The sequence below is a fragment of the Lotus japonicus genome, chromosome 4, assembly GCF_012489685.1.
Source record: "Lotus japonicus ecotype B-129 chromosome 4, LjGifu_v1.2".
NCBI lineage: Eukaryota > Viridiplantae > Streptophyta > Magnoliopsida > Fabales > Fabaceae > Lotus > Lotus japonicus.
In genome coordinates, this window is record NC_080044.1 from 75,448,106 (window position 1) to 75,473,437 (window position 25,332).

Here is a 25,332-nt window from a genome sequence, read left to right on the forward strand (position 1 = left end):
AAGAGATAGATGAAGAACAAAATCTGGGTTTTTGATGAAAGACGTGGAGATGAAGAGATTTATAATTAGTAATTAGGTGATGGATTAAATTAGTAAATTAGGTTTTAATTACAGAGGTTAATTTCCTTTTTTTAGAATTTAAATGAAAAATAAATAAAAAATCCACCTGACCTCATTAATCCCACGTGACCATGTCACATGGGCCACCGGAGCTCTAGTGTTGACCCAAATCTCCGGAGGGATTAAAACCAAACCTTATGACAAAAGTTAGGGACTAAAGCCCACCTTTACTCTGACGAGGGACCAATGTCAAACATATGGTAAATGTTAGGACCAAAAACTAATAATATTATTCTTTTATTAAGAGTACATCTTCAAAGTAATTAATGCACATATACAACTATTAATGTATACGTTGCCCGGAGAAAGTTTTAAGCTTGGAGTCAATGGTTGCGCTTTGTTTGTCTTTTGCTGGCATTGTGATTGATGTGCTTGCTCCTTCAGTAAGCCTATACATAGTTTCAAATTAAAACAATTGTTAGTTGATCTCCATAAATTGTCAAGTATAATTCCCTGATAATTGAAGTAACCATTAAAAATATTCTCAAGGCTTAATAGCATAAGATATGGACCAATTTTTCTTTTTTCAGAATCAATACTAACATCAAGAAGCTACTCACGTAACCTTATTTCCATTATTGATTTTGGCCTTAAAATTAGTTACAGAAGAATATCTAAACATGGAATGAAACGATTTATAACATGATGCAAAACATGCGAAATAATTTTTTTATAAAAATATTAAGTCTTGTCTCAAATGTTATCTGTCATATTCAGCAAGTCGAGCTCATGAACAAAAAATAGTAGAAGATAAAAATACAACTAAAAAATGAGAATTCGTTTTTACTTCATGATCAAGGAATAGAAATCACTTCACCAATTAAAAATGGAATCTCACACAATACATATTTGCACGCATATGGAATCTCACACACAATACATATTTTTACTTTTTTTTTATAAGCCACAATACATATTTTTACTTGATGTTGTACTGTTTGACCCAAACATTTTCGGCAACATAGTAATAAATATAAAACCAGTCAAATTGTACAAGACTATTTAAGAAAAAGTATTATGTACCTTTGAGAAGGGTACACACATTGTCCAAAACCTATACACACCAAGAAAAAAAATGACATGATTAAACAAATCTGCAATATTTTCCTCTTATAACTAAAAAAAACAAATGTGCAATATATATAATTAAGGGTTGAAGTACATTTTGTACTCCCTTTAATGCATTTCTTTTGCTTATAAAAAAATCAAAAAAAAAATGTAATGGCTTAAATTGCGCTCTACAGTTACAATTAAAGTCTTTATATTGAGATTTTTTAGTCATTACAACTTTATCTTGTAATCATAGTCATATCAGTTACCATCGTTTGAAATTGTAATTGATATCTCGAGCGAGTTACTATTCTTAATATTCTAGAAAGTGACATATAAATGTAGTTGGTATATCAACAATTTCAGTTGTGATGCAGGTATAAAATCCTCCAAAACCTTACTATAGTCTATAGTGGTCGCAATTATGGTTTTAGATCTCAAATTAAAATTACATCAGATGTATTTATCCATAATTTTTCAAGACTTCAAGGATTACGATGTGACTATTAACACAATAACATCTGCAATTAAAAACTATTTGAGTGTATTGCGATTGTGTACGTCTATAACTCTGATACCACGTTTAGATTAACTTTTCTTTTCCATAAATTAATTCTATAATCTAGAAGCTATTTTGCCTTATAATTGTTTATAAAATAATTTCTAAGCATTTACTTTATGTATATGTACTAATAAAGGAGAAAAATGTGTGATATCAACATACTAGGATCAGTTGTGGCAATGGTGGCTGTGCCACTAAAGTCACACGAGTCAGGGGCTTGATGCATGTGCTGATAGTAGCTATTGAAAGCATATGAAGCATGATTTTGGACGGTGTTTGGTTCATAGCAGCTTCCACCGGGCTGAATGGCACTACAGTCAGCTCCATGTCCACATGCATAGTCTAATCCTACTTGTAGTTCATCTGGGCTAGCAGTATTTTTTGCTACACACCAAGTTGCGGTTACAATCATCACATTCATGGTTCCTGCTGTGATGACAATGATTAATAACAATAGAGAAAACAATTTTTGTAGTGCAAAAAATGTCGCCATTGAAGAAGGTTATAATCAGGGACTAGAGAAGTATGAAATGTTTTTTATGCTTAAAGGGACAACTTTGCTATTCGTCCTCTCTTACTAAGTATATATCTGAAGTTTCTAAGTTTTGACGTTATTAAGTTTGTAGCATATATTGAAGTCAGGAACACATATAACAATTAAAATATTATAAACATATATTAATATTTTAATCTTAATATAATATTAATTTTAATAATTGTTTAATATATATATATAAATATATATAAATTAATATATATATATATATATATTAAATACTTATGGGTAAATATATTATTATTATTTTAATCAATATATATATTTTAATTTATTTATGGCTTATTAGCACTTTTGGTCCCCCAGGTTTGACATTTGTGCAAACGAGGTCCCTTAAGTTTAAATATAGCATTTCAGTACCTCCACGTTTATCTCCGTCAACAGTTTTAGTCCCCCAGCACCTTTCCGTCCAAAAGTTAACGATTCTGAGGGTAAATATGTAATTAAGCACGAAAAAATTAATTAAAAAATAAACATAAAAATTTTAAACCCAGAAAAATATCTCCTCTTCATCTCCCTTATCATCTTCATCACCTTGCCCAGAAAAAAAAAATCTTCCTCTTCCAAACGCAGAGCCCCAAGCTGAGCACAATCCACATCCTCCTTCTACCTCTCGACCTCTCCATCTTCTGTTCCCTATCCCTCAAACCCCATAATGTTAGAGAGACAAGAAGCAGAAAACCAACCGCCAACAACTCCTTCAATCGTAGAGAGAAGGAAAGAGCGAAGTGCAGATTGTAGGAGGAGGGTGGAAGCTATGGCGGTGTCATGGTGGTTGTAGGCTTTGACGGCGAAATGAGAGGTCTGGTAGCTCCATGGTGGCGCCGGCGGCTCTAATTTGGTGAATAGAACATGGATCCCGTGATTCCATTCTCCATTACTGTTAGGGTTTCCCGATTCCGCTAATAACACAAGTCTTGATCCGCGATCAATAAAACGACACCATATTCGCTTGATTTTCTTGTTTTCGTTGATGCGAGTTTTTTTTGTCAGATTTGGAATGAATTGGTTGTTTTGAGTTGCAGATTGTGAATTGAATGGAAGGAACTGGAGGCAGCAGTGCCTCTGCTTCTGCACCCGTGAACCAATGGTGGCAGGAATTTTTGTGTCGATCTATGTTTCAAGGGCAAGTACAATTGGAGTTTGAATTCGAAGGAGGACCTCGTGAACCATGGATTACTTGCAGTTCTTAGAATACAGATGATGTCTTATTATAACCTTGCATACTACAATGTGAAGAATTCCTAATTAATTTTATTCCCTGATATTGTACAGATACGAAGAGCTAAGTATTGTTTGCCCTGATGAATGATGTTGCATACATATTTTTACTTCCAAAGATGGACTCTTTTTGCTTCTAGTGGATTTGTTTTGTTTTCCATATTTGGATTTTAATAATTTTCTGGTTTTTTGACGTATGTTGATGAGGTTTGGGGAAAAATCATTTTTCTGGGTTTGTTCTCCATTTTGATGAGGTTTGGGGAAAAGTTATTTTTCTGGGTTTGTTCTCCATTTTGTGGGTTTCAGGTGGTGGTGGCTGAGGAAGTAGGAGGAGTGGTGGTTGAGGAGAGAAAGTTTCATGAGAGAATATGTTTTGTGTCAATTTCAGATTTGGGTTTGAAGATAATAGAGGAAGAAGATGAAGATCAAGGGTTTTAATTTTTTTCTATTTTTAAAATTAATTTTTGGGTTCAATTGCAATTTTAGTCCCTAAAACCGTTAACTTTTGGACGGAAAGGTGCTGGGGGACTAAAACTGTTGACGGAGATAAACATGGAGGTACTGAAATGCTATATTTAAACTTAAGGGACCTCGTTTGCACAAATGTCAAACCTGGGGGACCAAAAGTGCTAATAAGCCTTTATTTATTTATAAGTTTGACACACATAACATTTTCGTACCTAATAAAGTCATGTATTGTTGTATTTAATGGTCAAGACCAGGGGCGGACCCACGTTCAGTTCAGGGGGTTCACTGAAAAAAAAAAAATTCCTACATACCCCCCTATAGTAATTTTTTTTTGAACCCCCTGAAATTAAAAAATTGCACCCAGGTCCCAACAGCCTCACTCTCTCTCACGCACTCATTCTCACTCTCAGTCTCTCTCTCACCACACTCACGAACGATTCTTCTCCTTCTCTTGACCACCACCTCCACCGATCCAGTCCACCACCACCAGGCACCAGCCGACGCACCACCGCCACCGGCCACCAGCCCACCACAATCCTTCTCTGCTCACTACCTTCTCTCTCTCTCTCTCACGAGTCACGACTCTGGTTCTTCCTCACTTCTACTTCTCAACTCTCAAGCACAACACACACCAGTGACACCACGCGGCCACGCCACCAGTCCACCACCACGGCACCACCGGCGGCCGGCGCACGCCACCACCCACTCTCTCTCTCTCTGTTGAAGCTTGAAGGTTGGTTGGAATTGAAAACCCCCAAATTGAAAAACCCTAAATTGAAAACCTAAACCCCAAATTGAAAACCCTAATTTCTATTATTTTGATTTGCTTTCCCTTTTGCTGAGTTTGAAAGTAGTGTATGTTGTCAATTGTTGAATTTGCTGAAATCAATTTGTCAATTGTTGGCTGGAATGTTGAATTTGTCAAAAGGAGCACTACCAGTACCAGGTCCAGGAGCTTTCGGATGTTGAATGTTGAATTGTTGGCTGGGATATTGGGATGATTGTTGGCTGGAATGTTGAATTTGTCAATTGTTGAATGTTGAATTGTTGGCTGGGATATTGGGATGATTAGATGATATATTGATATTGTATTTTACATACACTAGTTTGCTTAAAATGGGAGTAATTGGTTTGAGAGTAATTGGTTTGATTTACATGAGAGTAATTGGTTTGATTTAAATGGTTTGATTTAGTAATTGATTTGAGATTAGAATTTTGATGTTTTGTAGAGAAATGAGTTTACACTTTGCAGATGTGTTTTTGTGCAATGTTAGTTTAAATGGTTTAGAAATTAGATTGATAGAAATAGAATTATAGAATGATAGTGTTCAGATTGATTGGGATTTAGAGGCATAAAATGAAGTGAGGGATTTATAGGCATAAATTGATAGTGGCGAGCAACTTTTGGCAGTTTTGGGTAAGAAAGTGAGGGAGGGCGAGGGGTTCCAGAGAGATTTCTGGTGTTCGGATTGATATTATCACGGAGGAAACCAATGAAAAATCTGATCATGGAACTCCTAGTTGGTATGGGGCTCAACTTTTGTCTTTGGTAGGCATTTCGAAACCTTTTACCTTGTTCCTTATTAAGCTATCTTCTTGACACTTATTTTGATACATGACTAGCTTAGTTTGATGTCATTTAATACCTGAGAAATCTTAGTTCATTTTGAAGTCTCCAAATTGGTTTATTTATTTCAATATTGGTTATTATCCTTCCAGACATGGGTCACACTTGGCAGAGCACAGCTGAATTTTGGTGAGCCGGTTAATGCAATTGAAAGCTTTGACAGAGCGTTAGCTCTTAAGGTCAGTCTTCATGATGCTTGGTAGTTGAGTTAGATGTTGCTCAAGTTTTCTATTCAGCATTGAGTTTAGTTACTTGGAATAGTTAGTGAAATAATTAGCCAAAGAAAGAGGGATAACATGCTATGAATAATGGCAAGAAATTTGTAGTGATTGCTTTTGTAGAAATTGGGAAGGGGAGTCATGGTCTCTCAAATACCTGGGTGAGGGACATGATTTTCTGTGCTGCTCGTGTTCTTATCTCTGTTTTATATCAGATTGATAGTTTGCTTTTTGTATAGTATCTAGATTTTGTATGAATTTTCCTCTTGATTGCCGAAGTGTTTGACCCCTGTTAGCTAATTGCATATGATGTCATTTAATACTTTGTGCATAATTGCATATGATGACCCCTGTTAGCTAAAGTTGATGGTTCGTTATTGACGATTATAACATTTCTTAACATTGAGTTCCCCAGTTTTTCAAATGTTTTTGGGTTATCGATGTGCTCATTTGAAAAATTTGAACCCCCTGACCCCGGGGTCCTGGATCCGCCACTGGTCGATGTGAAAAGTGGTGTTTTCTGTTTTTGTGAAGAGGTTGGTGAGTGCCGACGAAGATTCAAGCCATGGGTCTGGTGGTTGGTATGTGATGGTGATGACGGTGAAGATGAGAACGGAGAAGACGAAGAGTGAGAAGGAGAGGTTGCTGATGAGTTTGATGAGGTTCTGAGCAATGGGTTCGGTTATGCTACTGGTTCTGGTGTTCGAGTGCTTTATTTCCGGTTTTGAGATCCAATCTGAATGGAATGGACATGGTGAAGAGAAGAGAAGCGTAATGTGGAAGGAAGAGTGTGAGGTTGGTGAGCCCAAATTGGTGAATTTCCTCATGAACTATGAAGAGGAAGTCGTCCAAGATCAGCCCAATTAATTGGAGCTGAGTTCGAATTTTATTTCTAGTTTTTTTTTTCAATCCAATAAATCCCTAATACACCAAGGATGCATTAGCAATTAATGGACCTGAAGTGGAGGCATGTGGGGCGTGAATAAGAAGGCTTTAAGGGAGGAATATTCCAAGTTTGCATCAGCTCTTGATGGCTGAAGTAAAACTCCAAGAATCTCTTTCAATTGAAGTTAATTTCCTGTTTTTGTTTAATGTAATGAGAGAAAGTTTAGGGGCTGTTACAAGCTGAGCTTGACCAGCTCATTAGGAGTTTTTATTTGAATTTTCAGCTCAGAATTGGATGTTAAAACTCCATAATTAGTCATTAATTGGAGTTAAGATCATGTCTCACCTTTGTAATTCAAAACAAAGCCAAACTCTTTTAAAAGGGAGGGACGGCCAAGCATGGAGAACATGAATGAATAAGATTATTTTTTTTCTGAGTTAGTTCAGTTTGTTGAGAGTGATTCTCATATCCCTTGAGTGATTCAGGACCTTGACTTATCAAAGGTTTGCCACCACCTTTGTGTGACGTCTGCACTTCCATATCCATAAAGTTCCATTCCAATTCTGTCCATCTTTTCCTTGCACGAAATTCTTCTTTGTTTTTCCCTTCCAACTCTGATTTCTCAAGTCCTAAAATCATCCTAGACGATCTATCAAGCCCTTGCATCAACTTGGGGCATATCATTTGGTATCAGAGCTCCGGTTCTAGGATTTTGGTTTCTTTTCTTATCTGGAATTCTGGTTAGCAACTCTTTGTCATTTCTTGTTACCTTGATTTTAGTTTTTGTTTCTTTTGGCTGAACCATTGCAAAAGTTAAGCCTTGTTAATTGTTCAGAATCAAAAACAAATTACAAAACGAAAATTCAAAAAAAAAAACGAAAATTCAAAAAAAAAAAAATGGCTGAATGGTTCTTGTTTAATTAGCCAAATTCAATTGTTCAAGGTAATTTTGTTGCTAGCATTCCAATTTATTTTCTTCTTTCTGTTTGTTCTTGAATTCTTCTTTAGTCTCTAAATATTTGGAGTCCTTTCCATTTCTGTGGTGAAGTCTTGTCTTCTTTTGTTTCATATTCTAAAGTCTATTCTAATCTGTGTGACTCTACACAAATTTGGTGGCATAATTCTTTGTGTGTCTTAACTTTGATTTACTCAAGAGATTGTGAGAATTTTTGAGTGGAAAAAGGCAAGAGTGCACATCATAGAAAAGCCAATTTGAGGGAAACACGAGAGAAGTGAGGTAAACACTAACATTTGTTTGTTCTACTTGAATCTTTTCATTTGTCAAAGATGTCAGGAGAAGAGGAGGAGCAACCAGCAGTGCGACTCTCGACCATCGAAATGCGGGCTCTTACACAACATCTGAAAAACTTAATGAGGAGGCAAACTGAAGAGATCCACGAAAGGCTGGATCAAATGGAGAACCGGAACAATAGTGACAGTGAAGGCGGGAGGCCACGACGAATTCATGAAAATCCTAGACCTGCTCGGATTGAAGGAGTCAAATTCCAAATTCCTCCTTTTAAGGGAAAGAGTGATCCAGAGGCATACTTGGAGTGGGAACTCAAAATAGAGCATGTCTTTGCTTGCAACAACTATGAGGAGGACCAAAAGGTGAAACTTGCAGCTGCTCACTTTTCAGACTATGCTCTTGTTTGGTGGAATAAGTTTGCAAAAGAGAGATTGAGAAATGAGGAGCCAGCGGTGGAAACATGGGCTGAAATGAAACGAATCATGAGGAAAAGATATGTCCCTTCAAGCCATGCTAGGGATGTAAAATTTAAACTTCAAAAACTTACCCAAGGCAGCAAGAGTGTTGAGGAGTATTACAAAGAACTTGAGGTGCTTATGTTGCAAGCCAATCTTGAGGAGGATGAAGAGGTAACCATGATTCGATTTATTAATGGTTTATCTAATGATGTTAGAGATATTGTAGAACTTCAGGAATATGTAGACATGGAAGAATTGCTGCACAAGGCCACTAAAGTTGAGCAACAACTCAAAAGGAAAGGGCTTGCAAGGAAGAGTTCTACCAATTCCAATTCATCTTGGAGAGACAGAATGAAGAATGAAGGGCCGAGCACCCTTAGCAAACCAGCCACCAAACCACAAGCTTCAGCTTCTTCAAAACCTCTTGAACAACCATCCAAAAAGAGCAAAGAGGTCAAGTGCTTCAAATGCCAAGGTATGGGACATTATGCTTATGAATGTGCCTCCAAAAAGACCATGATTCTTAAGGATGATGGAGACTACACCAGTGAGTCCGAAGGAGAACAAAGTGAAGAAGAAGAGGAGGCAGCCATGAATGGTGAACTGTTGATGATCCGAAGAATGCTTGGTAGCCAACAAAAGCCAAAGAAAGAAAGCCAAAGAGAGAATATCTTTCACACAAGATGTTCTGTCAATGGGCAGATTTGCTTGATGATTGTTGATGGCGGGAGCTGTACTAATGTGGCTAGTGAAAGAATGGTGGAGAAGCTTAACCTGGTCACAAAACCACATCCTTGGCCATACAAACTTCAATGGCTCAGCCACTATGGAGAAATACAAGTAAGTAAGCAAGTTGAAGTTGACTTTTCCATTGGCAAATACAGGGATAAGGTTCTTTGTGATGTTGTTCCCATGGAGGCTAGTCACATACTGCTGGGAAGACCATGGCAATATGACACCAACTCTGATCATAATGGCAGCACCAACAAGATCTCATTCCAACATCATGGCCAGAAAATTACGCTCAAACCTTTGAGCCCTAGGGAGGTGCGTGAGGATCAAAAGAAAATGAGAGAAAAGATTGAACAAGAGAGAAAAGAAAAGAGTGAGACACTTGAGAGAAAGCAAAAAGAAAATAGTGAAACACTTGAGAGAGAGCAAAAAGAAAAGAGTGAAATACTTGAGAGAAAAGAAATTTGTTTGATCAAAAAGAGAGAGGTGAAAAGGATGATAGCTTCAAAACAGATCCTATACTTGATGTTTTGCAAAAATCAGATTTTGAACACTAACACTTTTGAAAATTTTGAGCTGCCTTCTAGTGTTAAATCTCTTTTGCAGGATTTTGAGGATGTGTTTCCAACAAGTGTTCCAAGTGGTCTACCACCACTGAGAGGAATTGAGCATCAAATTGATCTCATTCCGGGAGCTTCTTTGCCTAATAGGCCAGCATATAGAAGCAACCCACAAGAAACCACTGAAATTCAAAGACAAGTGGAAGAACTCTTGAACAAAGGGTGGGTAAGAAATAGCATGAGTCCTTGTGCTGTACCGGTGATTTTGGTACCAAAGAAAGATGGGACTTGGAGAATGTGCTCTGATTGTAGAGCCTTGAATAACATCACCATTAAGTATAGACACCCTATTCCTAGACTTGATGATTTGCTTGATGAATTGCATGGAGCATGTTATTTTTCTAAAATTGATTTGAAAAGTGGTTACAATCAAATAAGGATTAAAGAAGGGGATGAATGGAAAACTGCTTTCAAAACTAAATATGGTTTGTATGAATGGTTGGTTATGCCTTTTGGTTTAACTAATGCACCTAGTACTTTTATGAGACTAATGAACCATGTTTTGAGGGAATTCATTGGGAAATTTGTGGTTGTGTACTTTGATGATATTTTGGTCTATAGCACTACTCTTGAGCTGCATGTTGAGCACTTAAGATCTGTCTTGAGTATGCTTAGAAAGGAAAAATTGTTTGCCAATCTTGAGAAATGCACTTTTTGCACTGACCATGTTGTGTTTCTTGGTTTTGTTGTGAGTTCGAAAGGAGTGCAGGTTGATGAGGAAAAGATCAAAGCCATTCAAGAGTGGCCCACTCCTAAATCCGTGGGTGATGTAAGAAGTTTTCATGGCTTGGCCAGTTTCTACAGGAGGTTTGTAAAGGACTTTAGTACCTTGGCAACACCCCTAAATGAAGTGGTGAAAAAGAATGTGGGTTTTCATTGGGGAAAGAATCAAGAAGAGGCCTTTGCTGCCCTAAAGCATAAGCTTACCCATGCACCTATACTTGCTTTACCTAACTTTGCTAAATCTTTTGAACTTGAATGTGATGCTTCAAATGTAGGTATTGGTGCTGTGTTGCTTCAAGAAGGCCACCCAATTGCTTATTTTAGTGAAAAGTTAAGCGGAGCTGCCCTTAACTATTCTACTTATGATAAGGAATTGTATGCTTTGGTGAGAGCTTTGAAGACTTGGCAGCATTATCTTTTGCCCAAGGAATTCGTGATTCATAGTGATCATGAGTCGCTGAAATACTTGAAGGGGCAAGGTAAGTTGAACAAAAGGCATGCCAAATGGGTTGAATTTTTGGAACAATTTCCCTATGTCATAAAACACAAAAAAGGGAAAAGTAACATTGTGGCTGATGCTTTATCCAGGAGACACGTGTTGCTTTCCATGTTAGAGACTAAATTGCTAGGACTTGAACATGTGAAAGAAATGTATGAAAAAGATGATAACTTTGCTGAAATTTTTGTGGCTTGTGAGAAAGTTTCTCAAAATGGATTTTATAGGCACAATGGATTTTTATTTAAGGAAAACAGGTTGTGTGTGCCTAAAAGTTCCATTAGAGAACTGCTTGTTAAAGAATCCCATGCTGGGGGATTAATGGGTCATTTTGGAGTCCAAAAGACTCTAGAAACTTTACAGGAACATTTCTATTGGCCCAAAATGAAACATGATGTGATCAAGTTTTGTGAACATTGCATTGTTTGCAAGAAGGCTAAGTCTAAGGTGATGCCACATGGTTTGTATACTTCTTTGCCAATCCCTGAATACCCTTGGGTTGACTTGTCTATGGACTTTGTTTTAGGCCTCCCTAGAACAAAGAATGGTAAGGATTCCATTTTTGTGGTTGTTGATAGGTTTTCAAAAATGGCTCACTTTATTCCTTGCAGGAAAGCTGATGATGCTTGTCACGTTGCTGATTTGTTCTTTAAAGAAGTTGTAAGACTTCATGGGATGCCTAGAAGCATAGTTAGTGATAGGGACACCAAGTTCCTAAGTCACTTCTGGAGGACTTTATGGGGGAAGTTAGGCACTAAACTTTTGTTCTCTACCACTTGCCACCCACAAACTGATGGGCAAACTGAGGTGGTTAATAGGACCCTAGGCACCTTGCTTAGGACTGTCCTTAAGGCCAATTTAAAGGCTTGGGAGGCGTGTTTGCCTCATGTTGAATTTGCTTACAATAGGGCTGTCCATAGCACTACCAATTGCTCTCCATTTGAAGTAGTGTATGGATTTAACCCTTTGACTCCTCTTGATTTGTTGCCTATGCCTAACATTTCTGTTTTCAAGCACAAGGAAGGACAGGGCAAAGCTGAATATGTCAAGAAGATGCATGAGCGTGTGAAGGCTCAAATTGAGAGAAAGAATAAGAGTTATGCTAGGCAAGCTAACAAGGGAAGAAAGGAGGTGGTGTTCCAACCCGGAGATTGGGTTTGGGTGCACATGAGGAAGGAAAGGTTTCCAGAACAAAGGAAATCCAAACTCCAACCTAGAGGGGATGGACCTTTTCAAGTGCTTGAGAGAATCAATAACAATGCCTACAAAATAGAGCTTCCAGGTGAGTATAACATCAGCTCAACCTTTAATGTCTCTGATTTATCTCTCTTCGATGCAAATGGAGGAGAATTTGATTTGAGGTCAAATCCTTTTCAAGAGGGAGGGAATGATGAGGACAAGGACAAGGACAAAGGTCATGGAGCACTAAAAGGACTTGGAGGACCAATGACTAGGGCAAGGGCTAAAAGGGCCAAGGAAGCACTTCAACAGATGATAGCATTAGCTCTTGAGGAAGGAACCAATGTGCACGAACTTGAGCCCAAATTGGTGAATTTCCTCATGAACTATGAAGAGGAAGTCGTCCAAGATCAGCCCAATTAATTGGAGCTGAGTTCGAATTTTATTTCTAGTTTTTTTTTTCAATCCAATAAGTCCCTAATACACCAAGGATGCATTAGCAATTAATGGACCTGAAGTGGAGGCATGTGGGGCGTGAATAAGAAGGCTTTAAGGGAGGAATATTCCAAGTTTGCATCAGCTCTTGATGGCTGAAGTAAAACTCCAAGAATCTCTTTCAATTGAAGTTAATTTCCTGTTTTTGTTTAATGTAATGAGAGAAAGTTTAGGGGCTGTTACAAGCTGAGCTTGACCAGCTCATTAGGAGTTTTTATTTGAATTTTCAGCTCAGAATTGGATGTTAAAACTCCATAATTAGTCATTAATTGGAGTTAAGATCATGTCTCACCTTTGTAATTCAAAACAAAGCCAAACTCTTTTAAAAGGGAGGGACGGCCAAGCATGGAGAACATGAATGAATAAGATTATTTTTTTTCTGAGTTAGTTCAGTTTGTTGAGAGTGATTCTCATATCCCTTGAGTGATTCAGGACCTTGACTTATCAAAGGTTTGCCACCACCTTTGTGTGACGTCTGCACTTCCATATCCATAAAGTTCCATTCCAATTCTGTCCATCTTTTCCTTGCACGAAATTCTTCTTTGTTTTTCCCTTCCAACTCTGATTTCTCAAGTCCTAAAATCATCCTAGACGATCCATCAAGCCCTTGCATCAACTTGGGGCATATCATTCTTGTTGGGGAGAGTCACGACGAGGACCCATGGGGCAAGGTCGAGGGGAAACACATAAGAGATCTTGGACACCACATCTTAACCCAAAACCTTAAGGCATTAGGTTTATGGGTTCATCTCCTTATAAACTCTCCCTCTTACCTTGACTTTTCCAATGTGGGACTTGACTCTAACACTTGATTCCAACAATCTCCCCCTCAAGTGTGAGTCCCTCTCACACATCACTCATGATATGCCCCAAGTTGATGCAAGGGCTTGATGGATCGTCTAGGATGATTTTAGGACTTGAGAAATCAGAGTTGGAAGGGAAAAACAAAGAAGAATTTCGTGCAAGGAAAAGATGGACAGAATTGGAATGGAACTTTATGGATATGGAAGTGCAGACGTCACACAAAGGTGGTGGCAAACCTTTGATAAGTCAAGGTCCTGAATCACTCAAGGGATATGAGAATCACTCTCAACAAACTGAACTAACTCAGAAAAAAAATAATCTTATTCATTCATGATCTCCATGCTTGGCCGTCCCTCCCTTTTAAAAGAGTTTGGCTTTGTTTTGAATTACAAAGGTGAGACATGATCTTAACTCCAATTAATGACTAATTATGGAGTTTTAACATCCAATTCTGAGCTGAAAATTCAAATAAAAACTCCTAATGAGCTGGTCAAGCTCAGCTTGTAACAGCCCCTAAACTTTCTCTCATTACATTAAACAAAAACAGGAAATTAACTTCAATTGAAAGAGATTCTTGGAGTTTTACTTCAGCCATCAAGAGCTGATGCAAACTTGGAATATTCCTCCCTTAAAGCCTTCTTATTCACGCCCCACATGCCTCCACTTCAGGTCCATTAATTGCTAATGCATCCTTGGTGTATTAGGGACTTATTGGATTGAAAAAAAAACTAGAAATAAAATTCGAACTCAGCTCCAATTAATTGGGCTGATCTTGGACGACTTCCTCTTCATAGTTCATGAGGAAATTCACCAATTTGGGCTCAAGTTCGTGCACATTGGTTCCTTCCTCAAGAGCTAATGCTATCATCTGTTGAAGTGCTTCCTTGGCCCTTTTAGCCCTTGCCCTAGTCATTGGTCCTCCAAGTCCTTTTAGTGCTCCATGACCTTTGTCCTTGTCCTTGTCCTCATCATTGGTGATGATGATGGCGATGGTGGATCTGAATCTGGCGGTGAGTCACTCACCGATTCACACACTGTGTTTCTTTCTTCACCTTGCTTCACTGTGTTTTCACTGTTACCACTTCCTTCTGAGTTTGTAAAACGAAGCCTTTACATTTACTAAATTCCACTCTTTCTTTTGCGGGTGGGCATATCCGTCAAGTTTTGGATTTTACTCTCATCTCTTCGTAGGTTAATCACTTAAATCTCCATGATCCACTAATTTTTTTGAAATCTCCATGTCCCTACTGCTCTTAACTAAGAGTGAGCATTTGTTGAAATCAATATTTGTTTGGAGAACTGATGTTCACATAATCTTTGACAAATAAACATATATCTACTTTATTACGATTGAATATAACTTTTAAGAAAAACAATATAGTCAAGGAAAATTAGTACTTTGCTGGTTGATTCACTTCAATACCTTGTTGTTTGATTAACTTAAGACCAAGTTACATTACTTCATGTTATTTTTATTATATATTTTTTGCATTTTATATTCTACATTTAATATTGTTTTAATTGAGATATGATCAATCCATCGGACCTGAGCATCATCAGCTTGATTCGGTTCTAGTTTGAAAGTTATCAAACATGATATCCGTTCTAAACCAATTTGAGAATTTTTTTATTGGTTTGGATTTTGTTATAGTAATGAATAGATCATTACCAACTCATGTGACCCTTACCATAAATGGGACACTCAGCCCTCAGACGATGACGAATATCGTCAATAAAAGCCTCCAAACACGTTCAAACCCGCTGCCGCAGTCGACAAGGAGATCCATGAACTAAAAACTTGCATGGAGCAAGTCGTTGAGTCCAAAAGGGAACCGTCGCCTCAAAAACCTCCGCGAAAACTCAAGAAGTGCAAGGACCAACCTTACAAAAACCGAACAACCGCACGCATAACACCAAAAATTACCACGCCGGACCTTGTGGGAAACAAACTAATCCTATATTATTTTCGAAACCAAAATGTGATAACTTCGATAAGTGTGACCCCCTCATTTTTTGTCTTTCTTCATAAGTTTTCTCTCTCATATTATAATTAGTTGGTATATGATGTAATGTTTATATTTTCTGATTTTTTTAGTAATTTAAATATTAAATACTTTCATATTTTTGAGAATAAATAATTTATTAATGTGTCATTTAATAGTCATTAATAACATTAGAATAATTAGCAAAAACCAATTGTGAGTTTTTTCAAAAATAACTACAATATTAATTTGACATTTAATAATTTTTAATGACATTAGAACAATTAATAAAAGTTAATTGTGATTTTTTCATCATTAAGATAAATGCTGACAAAGTCTTTTCTAATGATAGTTATTTTTTATATTACAAAAAAATAAATGCAATATGTTACGTTCAAAATGATATCAAATATGTCATGAAAAATTGATATCAAGTAGTTTTAAATGAGTGATTTGGAAATTGATTCAATTTTTTTGTATTTTATGTTGTCATATATGTAAAATTAAAATGATTTTGGTATATTGATTCAAAACATAACAAATTAGAAAAAAATGGTATTATAATGTAACTAGTATTAGAAAAAAAAATTAATATGTGATATACGTATTTAAAAAAGAAAAAATGAGAGAATAAATAAAACTTACATACAATTGCTTATGTGCTGTTTGTACTGTTTGTCAATCAAAATATGACATGTGTAATTGTTTTCCACATCAGGTTTATCAAAATCCCACACACCCACACCAGCCACTTCATCTTCTTCCTCTAACTGCCCAAAACCACCATCTCCATTTTAGCTACCACAACCCAGCAGCAGATACCCTAGCCATCGCAGCCTTCCCTTCATAGTGAACAACCCAGGAACCACATAAACAGAGCCCCACCGCACCAAGGGGGACTTCCCATCGTGTGAGCCTTCCCTTCCTTCGCCGCCTCAACCCCATACGCACCCAGTCTCCGCCGTGCCGTCAAGGGTCCCAGGATCACTCTCCCCCTCTCAACGTTGCTCTCCCTCAATCCTTCTCCTCCCTCTGTATTTCCTTCTTCCCATGTGTGTTGAGTTGTGCAGCATCCCTGGCCCCTTTTACATGGGTGATGGGTGAGCTTTAATTTTGGGGTTTTGTCAAATTTGGTGTGGAATTGGTTGTGGGGGAAAATTGGAGATGGTGGCTTTTGGCATTAGGGGAATTTATGGACAGATGGTCTTGGTGATGCTAGTTTGGGCATTTACTCGTTCGACACCAATGTTAGAGGAAGGAGATGAAGTGGGTGATATTTTCTTAAATCTGATGTGGAAAAAAATTAACACATGTCATATTTTGATTGACAAACAGGTCAAACAGCACATAAGCAACTGTATGTAAGTTTTCCCTATGAAAATATATGATGTATGTTGACACTGTACTCGTATTTCATCAGTGCATGACGCGAGATTAATACTAGTTATCACTAACACTTAACATGAAGCTTTTGAAGTTACTTTTTGAGTTTTTTTTTTGACGCTAAGAAATTGGTGTTTGTGTTAAATTTAGGATTAATGTTTATATTTTCCTATTTAGTATTTAAGTTTTTCATAATACTAAGTATTACTCTTATGTGATGAGAAGCGAAATTTCTCACTAGAAACAAATTAACCTAAATATTAGGAACCTTGAAACAAATAGTTTTGAGTTCAAAAAAAAAAAGAAACAAATAGTTTTACTAATGCTCTAAATCACAGCTTTCTATTTTTCATGTTAAATATTTTTAGATTTAAATTTAACCGTAATATGACAAATTGATATATTTTAATTGAATATCTACATAATTTTTTTTACGATATCAGTGTATAATAATTAAACTCATTGTAAAATATTAAAGTTAACTTTCATGCAAAACTCAGGTATGATAAATGATTCTTATTGAGTATTATTATGTTATTCTTATAAAGAGTAAATCTTCGAAGTAATTAATGCACATATATATATATATATATACAACTATTAATGTGGGCGTTGAGCAGAGAAAGTCTTAGGCTTGGAGTCAATGGTTGCGCTTTGTTTGTCTTTTGCTTGCATTGTGATTGATGTGCTTGTTCCTTCAGTAAACCTATGCATAGATTCAAATTAAAGCAATTATTAGTTGATCTCCATAAATTGTCAAGTACTCCATTGAAGTAATTGAAGTAACCATTGAAAATATTCTCAAGGCTCAATACTTAATAGCAGGAGATATAGATCATTTTTTTTCATAATCAATACTAACATTAAGAAGCTACTCATGTAACTCTATTTTCATAATTGATTTTGACTTCAAAATCGGTTATAGAAGAATATTTAAATATGGAACAAAACGATTAACATGATGTAAAACATGCGAAATAATTTTTTTGTTATAAAAATATGAAGTCTTGTCTCAAATTTTATCTATCATATTCAGTATTTAAGTTTTTCATAATACTAAGTATTACTCTTATGTGATGAGAAGCGAAATTTCTCACTAGAAACAAATTAACCTAAATATTAGGAACCTTGAAACAAATAGTTTTGAGTTCAAAAAAAAAAAGAAACAAATAGTTTTACTAATGCTCTAAATCACAGCTTTCTATTTTTCATGTTAAATATTTTTAGATTTAAATTTAACCGTAATATGACAAATTGATATATTTTAATTGAATATCTACATAATTTTTTTTACGATATCAGTGTATAATAATTAAACTCATTGTAAAATATTAAAGTTAACTTTCATGCAAAACTCAGGTATGATAAATGATTCTTATTGAGTATTATTATGTTATTCTTATAAAGAGTAAATCTTCGAAGTAATTAATGCACATATATATATATATATATATATATATATATATATATTAATGTGGGCGTTGAGCAGAGAAAGTCTTAGGCTTGGAGTCAATGGTTGCGCTTTGTTTGTCTTTTGCTTGCATTGTGATTGATGTGCTTGTTCCTTCAGTAAACCTATGCATAGATTCAAATTAAAGCAATTATTAGTTGATCTCCATAAATTGTCAAGTACTCCATTGAAGTAATTGAAGTAACCATTGAAAATATTCTCAAGGCTCAATACTTAATAGCAGGAGATATAGATCATTTTTTTTCATAATCAATACTAACATTAAGAAGCTACTCATGTAACTCTATTTTCATAATTGATTTTGACTTCAAAATCGGTTATAGAAGAATATTTAAATATGGAACAAAACGATTAACATGATGTAAAACATGCGAAATAATTTTTTTGTTATAAAAATATGAAGTCTTGTCTCAAATTTTATCTATCATATTCAGTATTTAAGTTTTTCATAATACTAAGTATTACTCTTATGTGATGAGAAGCGAAATTTCTCACTAGAAACAAATTAACCTAAATATTAGGAACCTTGAAACAAATAGTTTTGAGTTCAAAAAAAAAAAGAAACAAATAGTTTTACTAATGCTCTAAATCACAGCTTTCTATTTTTCATGTTAAATATTTTTAGATTTAAATTTAACCGTAATATGACAAATTGATATATTTTAATTGAATATCTACATAATTTTTTTTACGATATCAGTGTATAATAATTAAACTCATTGTAAAATATTAAAGTTAACTTTCATGCAAAACTCAGGTATGATAAATCATTCTTATTGAGTATTATTATGTTATTCTTATAAAGAGTAAATCTTCGAAGTAATTAATGCACATATATATATATATATATATATATATATATATAACTATTAATGTGGGCGTTGAGCAGAGAAAGTCTTAGGCTTGGAGTCAATGGTTGCGCTTTGTTTGTCTTTTGCTTGCATTGTGATTGATGTGCTTGTTCCTTCAGTAAACCTATGCATAGATTCAAATTAAAGCAATTATTAGTTGATCTCCATAAATTGTCAAGTACTCCATTGAAGTAATTGAAGTAACCATTGAAAATATTCTCAAGGCTCAATACTTAATAGCAGGAGATATAGATCATTTTTTTTCATAATCAATACTAACATTAAGAAGCTACTCATGTAACTCTATTTTCATAATTGATTTTGACTTCAAAATCGGTTATAGAAGAATATTTAAATATGGAACAAAACGATTAACATGATGTAAAACATGCGAAATAATTTTTTTGTTATAAAAATATGAAGTCTTGTCTCAAATTTTATCTATCATATTCAGTATTTAAGTTTTTCATAATACTAAGTATTACTCTTATGTGATGAGAAGCGAAATTTCTCACTAGAAACAAATTAACCTAAATATTAGGAACCTTGAAACAAATAGTTTTGAGTTCAAAAAAAAAAAGAAACAAATAGTTTTACTAATGCTCTAAATCACAGCTTTCTATTTTTCATGTTAAATATTTTTAGATTTAAATTTAACCGTAATATGACAAATTGATATATTTTAATTGAATATCTACATAATTTTTTTTACGATATCAGTGTATAATAATTAAACTCATTGTAAAATATTAAAGTTAACTTTCATGCAAAACTCAGGTATGATAAATGATTCTTATTGAGTATTATTATGTTATTCTTATAAAGAGTAAATCTTCGAAGTAATTAATGCACATATATATATATATATATATACAACTATTAATGTGGGCGTTGAGCAGAGAAAGTCTTAGGCTTGGAGTCAATGGTTGCGCTTTGTTTGTCTTTTGCTTGCATTGTGATTGATGTGCTTGTTCCTTCAGTAAACCTATGCATAGATTCAAATTAAAGCAATTATTAGTTGATCTCCATAAATTGTCAAGTACTCCATTGAAGTAATTGAAGTAACCATTGAAAATATTCTCAAGGCTCAATACTTAATAGCAGGAGATATAGATCATTTTTTTTCATAATCAATACTAACATTAAGAAGCTACTCATGTAACTCTATTTTCATAATTGATTTTGACTTCAAAATCGGTTATAGAAGAATATTTAAATATGGAACAAAACGATTAACATGATGTAAAACATGCGAAATAATTTTTTTGTTATAAAAATATGAAGTCTTGTCTCAAATTTTATCTATCATATTCAGTATTTAAGTTTTTCATAATACTAAGTATTACTCTTATGTGATGAGAAGCGAAATTTCTCACTAGAAACAAATTAACCTAAATATTAGGAACCTTGAAACAAATAGTTTTGAGTTCAAAAAAAAAAAGAAACAAATAGTTTTACTAATGCTCTAAATCACAGCTTTCTATTTTTCATGTTAAATATTTTTAGATTTAAATTTAACCGTAATATGACAAATTGATATATTTTAATTGAATATCTACATAATTTTTTTTACGATATCAGTGTATAATAATTAAACTCATTGTAAAATATTAAAGTTAACTTTCATGCAAAACTCAGGTATGATAAATGATTCTTATTGAGTATTATTATGTTATTCTTATAAAGAGTAAATCTTCGAAGTAATTAATGCACATATATATATATATATATATACAACTATTAATGTGGGCGTTGAGCAGAGAAAGTCTTAGGCTTGGAGTCAATGGTTGCGCTTTGTTTGTCTTTTGCTTGCATTGTGATTGATGTGCTTGTTCCTTCAGTAAACCTATGCATAGATTCAAATTAAAGCAATTATTAGTTGATCTCCATAAATTGTCAAGTACTCCATTGAAGTAATTGAAGTAACCATTGAAAATATTCCCAAGGCTCAATACTTAATAGCAGGAGATATAGATCATTTTTTTTCATAATCAATACTAACATTAAGAAGCTACTCATGTAACTCTATTTTCATAATTGATTTTGACTTCAAAATCGGTTATAGAAGAATATTTAAATATGGAACAAAACGATTAACATGATGTAAAACATGCGAAATAATTTTTTTGTTATAAAAATATGAAGTCTTGTCTCAAATTTTATCTATCATATTCAGTATTTAAGTTTTTCATAATACTAAGTATTACTCTTATGTGATGAGAAGCGAAATTTCTCACTAGAAACAAATTAACCTAAATATTAGGAACCTTGAAACAAATAGTTTTGAGTTCAAAAAAAAAAAGAAACAAATAGTTTTACTAATGCTCTAAATCACAGCTTTCTATTTTTCATGTTAAATATTTTTAGATTTAAATTTAACCGTAATATGACAAATTGATATATTTTAATTGAATATCTACATAATTTTTTTTACGATATCAGTGTATAATAATTAAACTCATTGTAAAATATTAAAGTTAACTTTCATGCAAAACTCAGGTATGATAAATGATTCTTATTGAGTATTATTATGTTATTCTTATAAAGAGTAAATCTTCGAAGTAATTAATGCACATATATATATATATATATATATATATATATATAACTATTAATGTGGGCGTTGAGCAGAGAAAGTCTTAGGCTTGGAGTCAATGGTTGCGCTTTGTTTGTCTTTTGCTTGCATTGTGATTGATGTGCTTGTTCCTTCAGTAAACCTATGCATAGATTCAAATTAAAGCAATTATTAGTTGATCTCCATAAATTGTCAAGTACTCCATTGAAGTAATTGAAGTAACCATTGAAAATATTCTCAAGGCTCAATACTTAATAGCAGGAGATATAGATCATTTTTTTTCATAATCAATACTAACATTAAGAAGCTACTCATGTAACTCTATTTTCATAATTGATTTTGACTTCAAAATCGGTTATAGAAGAATATTTAAATATGGAACAAAACGATTAACATGATGTAAAACATGCGAAATAATTTTTTTGTTATAAAAATATGAAGTCTTGTCTCAAATTTTATCTATCATATTCAGTATTTAAGTTTTTCATAATACTAAGTATTACTCTTATGTGATGAGAAGCGAAATTTCTCACTAGAAACAAATTAACCTAAATATTAGGAACCTTGAAACAAATAGTTTTGAGTTCAAAAAAAAAAAGAAACAAATAGTTTTACTAATGCTCTAAATCACAGCTTTCTATTTTTCATGTTAAATATTTTTAGATTTAAATTTAACCGTAATATGACAAATTGATATATTTTAATTGAATATCTACATAATTTTTTTTACGATATCAGTGTATAATAATTAAACTCATTGTAAAATATTAAAGTTAACTTTCATGCAAAACTCAGGTATGATAAATGATTCTTATTGAGTATTATTATGTTATTCTTATAAAGAGTAAATCTTCGAAGTAATTAATGCACATATATATATATATATATATATATATATATATATATACAACTATTAATGTGGGCGTTGAGCAGAGAAAGTCTTAGGCTTGGAGTCAATGGTTGCGCTTTGTTTGTCTTTTGCTTGCATTGTGATTGATGTGCTTGTTCCTTCAGTAAACCTATGCATAGATTCAAATTAAAGCAATTATTAGTTGATCTCCATAAATTGTCAAGTACTCCATTGAAGTAATTGAAGTAACCATTGAAAATATTCTCAAGGCTCAATACTTAATAGCAGGAGATATAGATCATTTTTTTTCATAATCAATACTAACATTAAGAAGCTACTCATGTAACTCTATTTTCATAATTGATTTTGACTTCAAAATCGGTTATAGAAGAATATTTAAATATGGAACAAAACGATTAACATGATGTAAAACATGCGAAATAATTTTTTTGTTATAAAAATATGAAGTCTTGTCTCAAATTTTATCTATCATATTCAGCAAGTCGAGCCTGAACAGAAAATAGCAGAAGATAAAAATACAACTGAAAAACGAGAATTCGTTTTTACTTCATGATCAAGGAATAGAAATCACTTAACCAGTTTAAAATGGAATCCCACACAAATATTACTTATTTGCACGCATATGGAATCTCACACAATACATATTTTTACTTGATGTTGTACTGTTTGACCAAAGCATTTACGGCAACATAGTAATAAGTATAAAACCAATCAAATTCTACAAGACTATTTAAGGAAAATATTATGTACCTTTGAGAATGTCGAGGAGGAGGGTACACACATTGCCCAAAACCTATACACACCAAGAAAAAATATCACATGATTAAACAAATCTACAATATATATAATTCATCACCAACAATGTAATGACTTAAATTGCGCTCTCCGGTTACAATTAAAATCTTTATATTGAGATATTTTAGTCATTACAACTTTATCTTGATTGTAATTACAGTCATATCAGTTACCAACGTTTGAAACTGTAATTGCAATCGCGAGCGTGTCACTAATTTTAATATTCTAGAAAATCACATATAAATGTAGTTGGTATATCTATTAAACATATTCAGCTCTCCCTAAACACAAATTATGAGAATCATGATCCAGATAAGGAAAATTACAAAGGAGCAATTAAGAGCTAATTCCCTTCTCTGCCGTTGCACAAATCATGGGCAAGGTTCTTCATATTAATGATATTTAAATACCAATTATTTGGTCCATTACCGTTGCATAAATCATGGGCAAGACTCTTCACATTAATGGTATTTAAATACCAATTACTTGGTCCATCACTGTTGCACAATTCACGTTTGTATGATTACCAATTATTGGATCATTACTCCTTTCCTTTCTTAGAAATCAGCCGTTACTGTGCTTAGGTCAATATATAGTGCTGCTGCAGCTTTATGTAAAAAATCAAGACAAGAAATAAGCAAATAAAAGTGTTCACGTTTTTATCCTTTCCCAAATCATGGGCACAGAGTTGGGAAAGGATAAAAACGTGAACACTTTTATTTGCTTGTTTCTTGTCTTGATTTTTTACATAAAGCTGCAGCAGCACTATATATTGACTTAAGCACAGCAACGGCTGATTTCTAAGAAAGGAAAGGAGTAATGATCCAATAATTGGTAATCATACGTGAATTGTTCAACAGTGATGGACCAAGTAATTGGTATTTAAATACCATTAATGTGAAGAGTCTTGCCCATGATTTATGCAACGGTAATGGACCAAATAATTGGTATTTAAATACCATTAATGTGAAGAACCTTGCCCATGATTTGTGCAACGGCAGAGAAGGGAATTAGCTCTTAATTTCTCCTTTGTAATTTTCCTTATCTGGATCATGATTCTCACAATTTGTGTTTAGGAAGAGCTGAATATGTTTAATAATATCAACAATTCTAGTTGTGATGCTGCTATGAAATCCTCCAAAATCTTACTATAGTGGTCGCAATTATGGTTGTAAATATTGAATTAAAATTATATCAGATGCATTTATCTGTAACTTTTTAAGATTTTTAAGATTATGATATGACTGCTAATATGATAACATATGCAATTAAAAACTATTCGAGTGTGTTGGGACTTTTTACGCCTATAACTCTAATATCAGGTTTGGATTAACTTTTCTTTTCCAATAATTAATTCTAAAATCTAGAAGCTACTAAGAGAAAATTTTCCTTATAATTGATTTTGACTTTAAAATCAATTGTAAAATAATTTCTAAGCATGTACTTTATATGTAATAAAAGAGAAAAAGGATATCAACATACTAGGATCAGTTAGGGCAATGGTGGCTGTGCCACCAAACGAACACGAGTCAGGGGCTTGATGCATGTGCTGATAGTAGCTATTGAAAGCATATGAAGCATGATTGTAGATGGTGTTTGGTTCATAACAGCTTCCACCGGGCTGAATGGCACTGCAGTCAGCTCCATGTCCACATGCATAGTCTAAACTTACTTGTAGTTCACCTGGGGTAGCAGTACTCCTCGCTACACACCAAGTTGCAGCTACAGTCATCAAATTCATGGTTCTTGCTGTGATGACAATGATTAATAACAATAGAGAAAACGAGTTTTGTGGTGCAAAAGATGTCGCCATTGAAGAAAGTTTATAATCAAGGACTAGAGAGGTATGAAATGTTTTTTATGCCTAAAGGAATGAACACTTTTGCTCTCTGCAATTTGTTCTCTCTCACTCTCTTACAAGGACTTCTATATATATGAAA

The 25,332-nt window shown here is 34.1% G+C and overlaps 1 protein-coding gene across 1 annotated transcript; it reads right to left on the reverse strand.

Annotated features, from left to right (window-relative positions):
• Positions 1-192: 192 nt before the first annotated feature.
• On the reverse strand, positions 193-25,272 carry LOC130715916 (PLASMODESMATA CALLOSE-BINDING PROTEIN 3-like). Its single transcript, XM_057566072.1, has 4 exons — positions 24,875-25,272; positions 1,895-2,158; positions 1,144-1,174; positions 193-509 (listed from the first exon to the last, which is right to left on the reverse strand). Exons 1-4 carry the CDS (start codon positions 25,203-25,205, stop codon positions 404-406), a joined length of 732 nt encoding a protein of 243 aa, XP_057422055.1. The 5' UTR covers positions 25,206-25,272; the 3' UTR covers positions 193-403.
• Positions 25,273-25,332: the final 60 nt, after the last annotated feature.